At 39.7% G+C, this 12,483-nt stretch overlaps 1 protein-coding gene across 1 annotated transcript in view; it reads left to right on the top strand.

Annotated features, from left to right (window-relative positions):
- The first annotated feature begins 3,581 nt into the window (after window positions 1-3,581).
- The window catches only part of LRCH2 (leucine rich repeats and calponin homology domain containing 2), a 150,226-nt gene continuing 141,324 nt past the window's right edge, over window positions 3,582-12,483 (top strand). Inside the window, exon 1 of the mRNA XM_012812883.1 lies at window positions 3,582-3,921. Within this exon, the coding sequence (XP_012668337.1) occupies window positions 3,582-3,921 (340 nt within the window). The remainder of the gene's footprint in view (window positions 3,922-12,483) is intronic.

Here is a 12,483-nt window from a genome sequence, read left to right as displayed (position 1 = left end):
TAAATGAATGAGTGAATGCCATGTATTGTGCTTGTCACTTTATATATGAGCCCTTGTTTACTCTTACAACAATCCTATGTGAGGTATGTTCTATTTTTCTTCATCTATAAAATACAAGAATAATAAGTAGAAGAATAATAGTACCTATTTTACAGGATGTTAAACAGTTAGGACAGTTTCTGGCAAATAGTAAGCATTATTTGAATATTATTACTGTTACTTTCCAGCGTCACCTATGAAGGCACCGAAGTACAGAGTTTTTGAGTAATTTTCTCAAGTATTACAGAGGGAATTAAAGGGCTGGAACAAATTTCTAAACTTCATGCTCTTTCTTCTAAATCTTTTACCTTCTTTTAGCCTTGGTGTTTTTGTCAAAGAGCTCTACAAAATGTTATGTTTGCCTGATTTTCATGTGTACCTACCTTACTTAGTAGGTATCCCATTTTTTTGTTTCTTACTTAGGCTACTTTTCAACTCTTTGGAAGATTATTTTCCTTCTTCAGTTTCGTTGTACATGGCCTTTTTCACTTCATAGGTGAAGGAGCTAAGAAAATTTCACCCCAAAATATGATTCCTTGGTATAAAGATTATTTTGAATTAAAGGCTATTCATAATCAGGAAACTCTGAACAAAGACTTTCCTCTATCTACTTAAAATCTTAAAGGCCTGCTAGATTCCTTATCACATGCTAATAGATCTGGCCCTAAGGTCATTTGCAGCACAATACCTGCCTCTCAGGTTAATTTACTAATCAATCTGTTTCCCTTCGTCTACTCATCTCCCTTAGCAACCACTGGTGCACGTGTACTTCCCAGTTTCTCTCCCCCCTCCCTTCTAGAAGGCATCTTTAAAAGCCACTGAGGCTTTGAGAAATCATTCTTGTGGTTCCCCCCGTGCACATGGCGTTTGGAAGGAAACCTTTCTCTTATTGATCTACCGTAACCGTGAGTTGATCTTTTCAGCGAACCAACATAGGGGAAAAGGGCAAGTTTACCTGAGACTCCCCTTCATAAGCATCCTGATCCTCAGGACATATTTCTCTTGGAGTTCAGTACATTAGTTTGAATAACTGCAAAACTTCTCATTGGCTAATTATTACAACATGTCTTTTTCTAATCTTTTCTCAAATTAATTTAGTTTTCTTTCTCACCCCTCTCTCTTTCTCTTTTTTATTTTTATTTTTTTATTTTATTTTTTTTTTGAGACGGAGCCTCAAGCTATCCCCCTGGGTAGAGTGCCATGGCATCACGCTCACAGCAACCTCCAACTCCTGGGCTCAAGCGAGTCTCCTGCCTCAGCTTCCCAGGCAGCTGGGACTACAGGCATCCGCCACAATGCCTGGCCATTTTTTTTTTTTTGGTTGCAGCCATCATTGTTGTTTGGTGGGCCCGGGCTGGGGATTTGAACCCGCCACCTTAGGTGTATGTGGCTGACGCCTTAGCCGCTTGAGCCACAGGCGCCGAGCCTCTTTCTCTTTTTTAAATTGAGACAGAGTCTGACTCTGTTGGCCCTGGCTACAGTGCAATGGTGTCATAGCTCACAGGAACCTCCGCAAACTCTTAGTTTCAAATTATCCTCTTGCCTCAGCCTCCCTAGTAGCTGGGACTGCAGTGCCTGCCCCAATGCCTGGCTAGTTCCTTTTTCTATTTTTAGTGGAGCGGAGTCTCCTTCTTGCTGTGGCTGGTCTCAGACTCTGAGCTCCACCTGCCTTGGCCTGTCCCAAAGTGCTAGGATTATAGGGGTGAGCAACTATGCTTGGCTTTTCTTACCCCTTGTAATTCTGGAAGTTCTCAATTAATACTTGGTTTGAGATGTAAGGAAGTTGAGGTATAATGTACAACATTCCTTTCTGACGCAATTGGGTTTTAATAATTTATTTGTACTTGTTAGTTCACTGTTAGTCTGATTCTCAGTTCTACTGCTCCATCATTCATGTATATGATGAATGTAATTTCTCACAACATAGTCATTTTAATTAATCAGTGTACTACGTAGACACAAACCAATTTAGATAAGTTGTAATTCTTTCTTATATTCTTTTACAATGTAGAGCCTGTGGCAGGTAAACTTTTGTGAAGTGGAGATTTCTCTGAAAAGAGGCTGTGGACTCATTGCTTAAGTTGAAACAGATGTAAAAGAGATGCACAGAATACTCACATTAGTAACTGAATATGTCTGAGCATCCTGATAGTTTTCTTTAGCAACTTTACGGAACATTAGTGGAAAAGATTTGAATGACTGTGATTGGGAGTGGAGAGGGTAGTTGGTAGAGAGATGGTAATGGCCCAAATGGTTGGGTGATAAATCGGACTAGGTAGGGTGAGGTCAGATTATGGAGGTCTCAAATGCCTGATTATGCAATTTGAACTTTCTTTTCTTTGTCCTTTATATGAAAAATACCTTCAGGCCAGGTGTGGTGGTTCATGCCTGTAATCCTGGCACTCCAGGAGGCTGAGTTGGGTAGATCGCTTGAGCTCACCAGTTGGAGACCAGCCTGAGCTAGAGCAAGACATCCTCTCTTAAAAAAAAAAAAAAAAAAAACCAAAAAACATAAAAACCTGATAGTCCCTGCTACTGGGGAGGCTGAGACAAGATGATTGCTTGAGCCTAAGAGTTTGAGGTTGCTGTGAGCTATGACGGCTGGGCACTCGACCAAGGGCTACAAAGTGAGACTCTGTCTGAAAAAAAAAAAGTCTTCAGGTTCTAAGAACGTACTCATAAAATTCAAGATTGATTGGCTTCATATACCCCGTGTTAAATTTTAGAATTCCATCTAAAACCAAAACTGGTATTTCAAAAATAATCTTTAAGATTGTGTGATGATCAAAGAGCTTTTCATCAGCCAATAGTTACATGATGAGAAGAAACTAGAGATATTTTGGAGATCTTGGCACAACTTCAAAGAGTGATAGAACAGAATGCTGAGAACTCTTCCAAGTTTTGGAAAGCAGCAGTTTGGCTGAGACCCACACACTGAAATGAGAAGCTTCCTTGAAAAAGATTTAAAAGTCTTTTCCTATTTTGGAATTCCAAAGGATGGCAAAATTCACATATGCCTAAAACTCAATACTGCACCAGTTTTCCTCCTCAAGTAACTCCCCTAGCTTTTTTTCCTCTCCGTTAGCACAGGTAAATGATTCCTGAGGCATTTGCATTTGCTTCTCAGTAAGCTGCCCCATAGCCCATCTAAATGCCGTTACTATATGTTCTGGAACGAATCCCTTTCATCCCCATCTCATGCATTTGTTTTTGTTTTGCAGAACGGAAACGGTGAAGCAACTTAAGAGATTTGGGGACATATCGCCCAAATGACCGACCTATAGTTAGCTGGTGTGGCTTCGCAAGATTTTGGTACCCAAAGCAGCGGAAACCTGGTTTTAGCATCCTTCCTCTGATCATATATTTCTTAAAACAAGCGTTCTGCACTTAAGACCATCATCTCTTCCCCATCCAACACCTCCTTCCAGCCCGCCCCCTAGTTCCTTCCCACCTCGTCCGCCCGCGGCCTGCGCATGCGTCCTAAGAAACCCCTACGCTCCCGGCTGGGAGTATTGTCGGGGGCTTTTTTCTTTACCAGGAACATGGCGGCGAGTCAGGGAGGTGGTGGTAACAGTGGGGGCGGCGGTTGTGGTGGAGGTGGTAGTAGCGGTGGCGGTGGCGCGGCCGGCGGGGGAGGTGGCGGGGCCGGAGGGGGCGGCGGCGGCACCCTGGTGTTGCCCATCCCGGGACAGACTCTTTATGGTCAGCCGTTCCCCAACGGGCCGCAGTGGAATCCGGGCAGCCTGCAGCCTCAGCACACCGTGAGGAGCCTGGACAGGGCCCTGGAGGAGGCGGGCAACTCTGGCATCCTGAGCCTCAGTGGTAGAAAACTCCGAGACTTCCCAAGCAGTGGCTACGACCTGACCGACACCACCCAAGCAGGTGACAGGACCTGGGGGAGGGGAAGCTGGGCTGGGAAGGAGGAGGTGGAGGGAGGGGGTGGCTGCGTGGCTGCGCCGTTGGACTCCGCGGGTCTGGGCGGGTGAGCGGTGGCGACGGCGACACTAACAAAGTCGGAGCAGCCTGTTCTGAATGTGAGGGGCAAAGCAGGGAATAGGGGAGGGGGGGGGAAGGAACGCTGAGTGAAGGATGTGTGGAAACTGGGTGGGATGTTAGGGGTGAAAGAGCATTATTGTTAAAGCAGTTTCTCTGGTAAGGGTGGGAGGGAGATATTGATTGACACCTTCCTTAATGCATTTCTTTCAACTCCTGGATGTTCCCAACCGTGTGTGTTTGGGGTGGGGGGGGCAAAACAAAACCCAACCAGACAATACATGAAATCATAATCTCTACATATTCCTTAAAGGCATACATGCCCGCAAGATTGGCATATCCCTTTTCAGAGTACAGTGGCAGTATTGCCATGGTTTTTTCTGTGCTCTTATTTTGTGTGATTTAATCATCCTAGGATAGTGTTGGCTTCTTTCTTGTCACGTATGCCTTTAAAGACTGAGGTTTTTCATTTTCCTAGTGTTCAGAAGGTAGTTTCAGTTAAACTAGTATTTGTTGCAGTGGCAAATTAAATCATTAATCACATACATGTCTGGTTGCTAGGGGAATGATAATCTTTGTTTTGAGTTATCTTAGAGTCTTAATTTTTACTGGAGAAAGCCAACAATTTTAAGGGCACTTTCGAGAAAAAAAAATAACTCTTTTCCTTCAGGAGTTGTGGATGAATGGCTTATCATTTTGGATGAGAAATTGCCTGTCATAATGTTCTTCATATACTCTCTGGTAGTCTTTGTTGTGGCTGGCATTTTTTATTAGAAACATACTCTCTTGTAAGCCAATACTGAAATTATTTTAGGTACGTTTTGGTTTAATGAAAGGTTTTTTTTGCCTTTTATAATCTTTAAATTTGTTAGTTATGTGTCTCTTTTCATCTTCTTTGCTGAAGTAAATCCTGGACAGAATTATTTTAATAGATGTAGTGATTTTGAAACAATATGGTAAGTAAATTCATCCATAGTGAGAAGTGGCAAAAGATCTCTTATTTTTAGTATAAGACAATTTCGGTGTATTCATTTTCTAGATATTGAATCAAGGGTATGTGTGTTGGAGCAGGGTGGGGGGAAGAAGAAAATCTAAAATTGAAGCTGTCCACCCAGTGATTCTTTTAGGAATTATCTAAGAACTGTGAATGCATAATAGGTCACTGATGTTATATTTTGGAAAGCATGTTTGATTATTTACTCCTTCACTCTGAACAGATTTCCTAAACAATATGCTTATATATTTATGACTGTTGACATGATATTATTCTACTTGGTGTGTTGTTCAAAGACTTTAAGAAAAATGATTTCAGACTGTATCATTATGGGCTATATTGTTTATTGTTTTTTATAACCTATCAAGGATCCTTCTATCTGCAGAACAAAGTTTAGGATAGGAATTCTGGCTTGGCATTCAGGGCTTTCAGTGTCTAGCTCCAAGGTATTGCAAACTTACCTTCCAACACACTCCTACATAGAACTGTTTTTAACAACTAGGTCAACTTTCTGAACCTCAGACGTATTTCGTGCATTTCTGCCTCTTTTTTTTGTACCAGATCATCTGCGTGCTTGGGGGTTCCCTCTTTTTCCACCTATTTAGTTTTGTTCACTCTCCAGCTCTTCCAGGAAGCTGTCTCCAACTCCTTTAGTCCATGGTACTCTCCTATTTCTTTGAATTCCCCTGACACTTACTGTCTTTACCACTTACTTGGCAGTGTTGGCTTTATTTTCTTTTTATGCTTCTTCCTTGCTGTCCCTGAGGAGATGGCTAGTCCCTTATAGTTAGGGAATAAACCATATACTTGTTTAGTCTTATTATATATTCCTTCTATTATATTTGATAGTATTTCTCATAAATATGAATGTCATCTTATGCATTATAATCTTTGGCTTTTAAACTGTTAGTTGATTTTCTGAGGCAAGCTTCAACACACACCAGAACCATAGTTGTTAATGGTAAAACATTTATTCATCATAAACATCATTTTACTTTTTCTTTTCAGTTGAGTGAATGCTTCCTGTGGGAATACTGGAAAATCAGATAAGAACAGAAAAGATCTCCTGCTGCTCTTTTTTCATTTAAAAAAGACAGCCTATGGGGGACTCATTTGCTATTTCTTTTTGACAAAATTCAGCCCTGAAATTTTTAGGAGCAGTATTTTTGAATGTAAAGAGACTAGTATTCACTATACCTAAATGAAAGTAGGTACACCACAACTGAAGAAAAATAGAGTATGTTGGAGATTATACATACATGCACGCACCCACATACAGATATACAGATACATATACACAAAGCATGTTCTCTATTGGATGAAAAGGGCCTTTTCCATTTTTTTTTCTTGGCTGGGGCTGGGTTTAAACCTGCCACCTCTATTATATGGGGCGTCTACTCCTTTGCACCGCCCCCGTGTTATTGTTAGACTTAAAATGACTCTCGGTAGGATAACGTTTTGGAACCAAACTAATCAGTTGGACAAGCATAAAATGGGAAGAGACTAGAGATTGGGAAGAGACTAGAGGAAGGGAAAATAGCTAAGAAGCTATTATGTTAATTGAGGTGAGGGGTGGTGAGAATCTATTGAAATAATATTGAATAAGAGGAAACTGATACATTTCAAAAGCAGTGAGAGGGCTTTTTGTGTTATTTTGTTCTTCTGCGAAGTTTCACCACCTTGGCTGAACATTAATATTGCAAAGGGTTTTTTTTTTTTTTAACCTATACCTGGGCCCCACCCCAGACCAATTAAATCAGAAACTCAGTGGCGAAGAACTTTTAAAAATAAAATCTTCCCAAGTGATTCTAATGCGCTGTCAAGAGTTGAGAAACCCTAAATTAGCTTGTTTGTTGGGAACTAAAGAAATATTTGTGGTTTACATGAATGAGAACATTGATAAAAGTTTAATGATTAATCTTTTCTTTTAGCGATTTATTTATTTATTTAGCAGGCCCAGGCCAGGTTTGAACCTGCCACCCCTGCTACATGGGGCCGGTGCTCTACTGAGCCAGGGCACCACCCCATTAATGGTTAATCTTAAAGCCACTTGTCAAGAGAGTTAAAACCAAAACTAGGAACCAAGTGCTCAAGTTGTAGTTCAGTGTTCTTGTCAGTGGATTTGTGAAGTCAAGAGACTTCATTTTTTCTATCATACTGTGTCTCTTCATCACATCTTAATTGTGAATAGAAACTTACTAGGAGCCTATAGTTTCCATGTACAACTCTGGTTTACATTTCATAAATTTGTGTAAGTAGTGACCCCAAAATATGTAGCAGCAAAATCTTGTTTTCTCTGTTAACAGGTTTGCTTTGAGGGAAAAATGGATGGTACACAGCTGTTGGCAAAGTTTTTATCTTTGGTGTCTTTTTACCTCTCTCTGCACTTCTGGTGTCTGCTTTTTACCCGGCCCCTCCCTTTCTGTCCCTATCAATCTTTCTTCCTTTCTCTTTCTCTCTTCAGCTTCACTCCCCTAACTTTACTGGAAGGATTAGCCAGATGATAATGGCAGCCTTTCTAGAAGATTAACATTTAAAAGGGGGAGTTTGCTAATTTTCTTCAACTGCTCTTGACCTTTTCGAGTAGACACCCCTTGGTTAAAATTTTCACCCACGAGAGTACATAACAAATGGGGATCAGAAATCTAGTAACTCTTTTAGGTAAAGTAGGGGACTCCTGCTATAATGTCTTCTCTGAGATGGTAGATACATTTGGCAAGATGAAGGGAAGTTGCCTAAAACTTTTTGGTCCATCTGGATACTATAATAATTTGTTGATTTGAAAATGTATTTAATAATTACTGAAACAAATCCTGGAACCTTTCATAGTTGTGAGATTCTGTCACCAGGGATACAATAAGTGGATATGTTTCAGCCTATTTGCAGCTGCTTTCTCTGTTTCTTTATGTCTGTTTATGTACAGAAGCAGTTAGTCTGTGAAACAATTTAGGAATTCTTACATACATCATATTGTGCTGTGTCCTGGATAATCACATGCTTTCCTGTAAACCAGAAGTCAACTCTAGTATTTCCTGCATGTGCTGGTTCACCTCTTCAACTGTAGGGCATGGAGCATTGCATCAGTTTGGAAAATGGAGCCAGATAAACTATAGCATTTGATTTTGTGAAGGTCTACTCAGTGCATTTAGTGGAATGAGCTCCTGACTGATTTTGTGGCCTTATTTAAATACCTGGCTTACTTTATGTAACAAATATTTTCCTGAAAAATCAAATATGAAGCACCTTTTTGTCAGTTGACTCATTTTTTTTTTTTGAGACAAGAGTCTCACTGTGACTCCCTCTGTAGACTACTGTGGCGTCACAGCTCACAGCAAGCTCAAACCCTTGGGCTTCAGCGATTCTCTTGCCTCATCCTCCCAAGTAGCTGAGACTACAGGTGTCCCCCACAACGTCCGGCTTTTTTTTGGTTGGGTTGTAGTTGTCATTGTTGTTTGGCAGGCCCGGGCTGCGTTTGAACCCACCAGCTCCAGTGTATGTGGCTGGCACCCTCACGGCTGAGCTATAGGCGCTGAGCCAGTTGACTCATTTTAATTGCTATGGATTGGATTTGAGTTGCTGAGCCTTATAGTGATTTATTTTATTCAGTGACAAATTTTTATAGCATAAACAGTTGTTCTATAATTTCTTTCTTTTGCAAGTTCACGTTTTAAAATAGAATCGTGTTTTAAGTTGCATTACATTCATCATTAAAATAATACCATTTGTACAACTCTTGATAAATTTCTAGGCACTTTCATATATATCATCCTATTGTATTCTAATCATAACCCTGTGAGCTTGGCCAGAGTACGCAGTAATTACTCCTTGTGGTTTAGAGGGCTTAAATGATGAGTCTATGACAGAGTATGGATCAGAGCCTAGGTTTACTCACTCTAGCCCTATCCCAGTGTTTTTCCTACTGTAACATTTTTCTTTTAACAAAGCTATTATTATATAAATGGAAAAAACTTATTAAAATAAGCACTATGCCAGTAAGTAGGCTATTTTATCTGAACAATAAAGGCTTAATTTAACTTAATAGGTTTTTGTTTGCAGTATGGTGTTTTGTTTTATGTGTATTTGCATAGCTTATGATGCCTCACTTTCTGATGGTTTTAGAATGGATTCATTAAGGAAGTATTTATTGAACTCCAACTTTAGAAACTTGATTATGGCTAATAGAAAAGAAAGAGACATGGTTCTTGTCCTTGGAGGGTTTATAAAATAGTTGAATGTATACAATGTAATGTTTAGCACTAAGAAAATATATAACAGCATCATAAAAGTATACTGTACAAATGAGAGATATGGAACTTTGGCACAAGGCTAAATTTATTGGGTTAATTTTGTTTGGGAAAGCTTTTTGGAAAAATCAGGTTAGATACTTACTGCACAGCATATACTATGTAGAAAAACAAGTGGTAAGTTGGGGTAATTTTAAGACTGAGGTTAGTGGAATACTTTGCTTAAGGTTTAAAATTAGGCTCGGCGCCTGTGGCTCAACCGGCTAAGGTGCCAGCCACGTACACCTAAGGTGGCGGGTTTGAATCCCCAGCCCGGACCCGCCAAACAACAATGACGGCTGCAACCAAAAAATAGCCGGGCGTTGTGGCGGGCGCCTGTGGTCCCAGCTACTTGGGAGGCGGAGGCAGGAGACTCGCTTGAGCCCAGGAGTTGGAGGTTGCTGTGAGCTGTAATGCCACAGCACTCTACCCAGGGGGATAGCTTGAGGCTCTGTCTCAAAAAAAAAAAAAAAGGTTTAAAATTAAATATTTCATTTTAGATTATTTCTTATATAAACTCTGAAGCATTTGTTTGCATCAAAAGTATAAAGGTAGATGAGATCTAGAACTTCTTTGACCACAAAAAGCTGATGCTAGGGATACTTCTCACAAATAAAAGTAATAAAAAACTATTAATTTGCTAGGTGGGAATATTTATTTAAGTTCCAAGGCACACAGTGAAACTTTGCAAAAGGACATATTCTTTTCTCAACCCAGCTTATTGGTGCACTAAGAGAGATGCTTAACTGTGTGATACCTACCCACCATTCTACACACGCTGGTTATCATCATGGCCAAGCAGGGGAAATCTTTTAGTTTTCTCTTTTTCTCTATAATTTGGGTGTATTTGGGTACTTCTTGAAGCATTGTAATACCCTTATAATCTGTTATCTGAAAAGTTTCATAAAGGATTGTCTTTTTCTATTTTATAGAAATAAATACCTCACATGCTGGGGAACCATTTAATGTAATAAAAGGAAACATATCAGTTTAATAAAAATTTAAATTTGTGTTTAGTCTTACTTTCAGCTAGTGTACTCAATCTGATAAGGGGGTGAAATGTTAAATCTTTACTTTTTCCTCTTTTTTTTTTTTTTTTTTTGCATTTTTTGGCTGGGGCTGGGTTTGAACCCGCCACCTCTGGCATATAGGGCCAGTGCCCTACCCCTTGGAGCCACAGGCATCGCCCCACTTTTTCCTCTTTCAAATAAGTTATAAATTCCACTCAATAGAATATGGGACAATGGACTGTAATAGATAATTAAACAGTGGATATTTTCTAACATATTTTTTATATCAAATATTTTTAAAGAAAATGTTTTCCAAATAGGAAAGTTAGTTTTTTCCTTTTTGTGTATACATTGTTGATTCTGTGTTCTTTTATAAGTTGTGAAATAAATTGTTGTCACTTCATTTTTAAATTAATTATTTCCATCTCTTTATTGGAATTTAAAGATTCTCGGTGACAAGAGACAGATAAAATAACTGTGGCATAAACTTTTATTTGAACTCTGTGTAAACTAACCAATTTTGGAACATTTGTGAATTTGAGTGTTACTAAAAAATAGCTTCATTAATGATTCCATTCCTAAGAGAATCTAGTATGTGTAGCCTACAGGTTTTCACTTCTTAAAAAATTTGCAATATGTAAGTCTTTAATACTTTGTCCTTAACCTACTTTAATAAATATGTAATAATGGATTTGTCACATTGATTTTATATAAAGTTGGTAAAGTTGCTGCTTTCAAGGAGTTTATGATTTCATGATGGCAGAACTTACGTCCTATTACATAGCCTAGATTCATAGTTCTCATTGGTGTGTGGAGATTGCTTCCAGGGAATATTAGCAGTGTCTGGAGGCCTTTTTTTTTTTTTTAAGAGATGGATTCTTGGTATGTTAACCAGGCTAGAGCAAAGTGGTCATTCACAGGTACAAATCAAAACGTACTAAAACCACAAACTCCTGGGCTCAAGCAATCCTCAAGCCTCAGCTTCCCGCATAGCTGAGACTATATACAAGTACGTTCCACCACACCTGGCTAGAGACATTTTTGATCGTCACAATTTGCAGATTGCTACTGACATTTTGTGGGTAGAGGTAAGGGATGTTGCCAAGTGTGCTAAACTGAAAAGAGCAGCCCCACACAGCAAAGACTTCTCTTCCAAAATGTCAGTGGTGTCAAAGTTGAGAAACCTTGGGTTAGAGTAAGGTAAATGGTATAAGTGAAAACAGAGTGCAATGCAGGTTCAAAGAGGGAGAGATGGCATGTGATTGGGTTCTTGGAACATCAGAGGGGGCTTTATAAAGAATGTTGGGTTAGTTTGAAGGAGAAGCCATCAGATTTTACAGCATAGCATAGCAGGAGGAAACTACATGAGTATTGATATCCCAGAGTCTCCTCAAACTCAGTATGTCCCATAAAGAACTCTTGTTACTATGACTTTAGGTCCCTTCGTTACCCAGATGTGAAACATGGGAGTTACTCTCAACTCTTTTCCTTCACTTTCTGTATCTAGTCAGGCATAACTCTTTGAGTAGATTTCAGATGTTTCCTTCCTGTTTATTTTCACTGCCATTGTTGTACAGATTCTCCTCACTTTTCACAGGAACTCTCAGTCATTTCCAAAATGATCTCTACCTCAAGTTTGCTTCAACTCCAGTTAGTCCTCCATATAATACCCAAGCCACTCTTTCCAATGAGCAAATCTGATTTTCATTTGTTACTAAAACACCTTTAAGCCAGTAGCTAGTTCCCTATAAGAACATTTCAAAAATCTATGCTCAGCACCTGTGGCTCAAGCAGCTAAGGCGCCAGCCATATACACCTAAGGTGGCGGGTTTGAATCCAGCCAGGGCCTGCCAAACAACAATGATGGCTGCAAGCAAAAATAGTCGGGCATTGTGGCGGGCGCCTGTAATCCCAGCTACTAGGGAGAGGCAGAGGCAGGAAATCACTTGAGCCTAGGAGTTGGAGATTGCTGTGAGCTGTTGTGCCACGGCACTCTACCCAGGGAGACAGCTTGAGGCTCTGTCCCCAAAAAAAAAAAAAAAAAAATTCCAAATCTTATTTCCTTATTCTTCTATAGGTCATTTAGAACTATGTCTGTGAGACATGAGAAGATAAAATAAGATCAGACAAAATTACTTGAACAAATGAATCTTTAAGTTGGTCA

Source organism: Otolemur garnettii, unplaced genomic scaffold (genome assembly GCF_000181295.1).
Source record: "Otolemur garnettii isolate 467f Iridium unplaced genomic scaffold, OtoGar3 scaffold00230, whole genome shotgun sequence".
NCBI lineage: Eukaryota > Metazoa > Chordata > Mammalia > Primates > Galagidae > Otolemur > Otolemur garnettii.
This window is presented reverse-complemented; position numbering and strand designations above follow the sequence as displayed.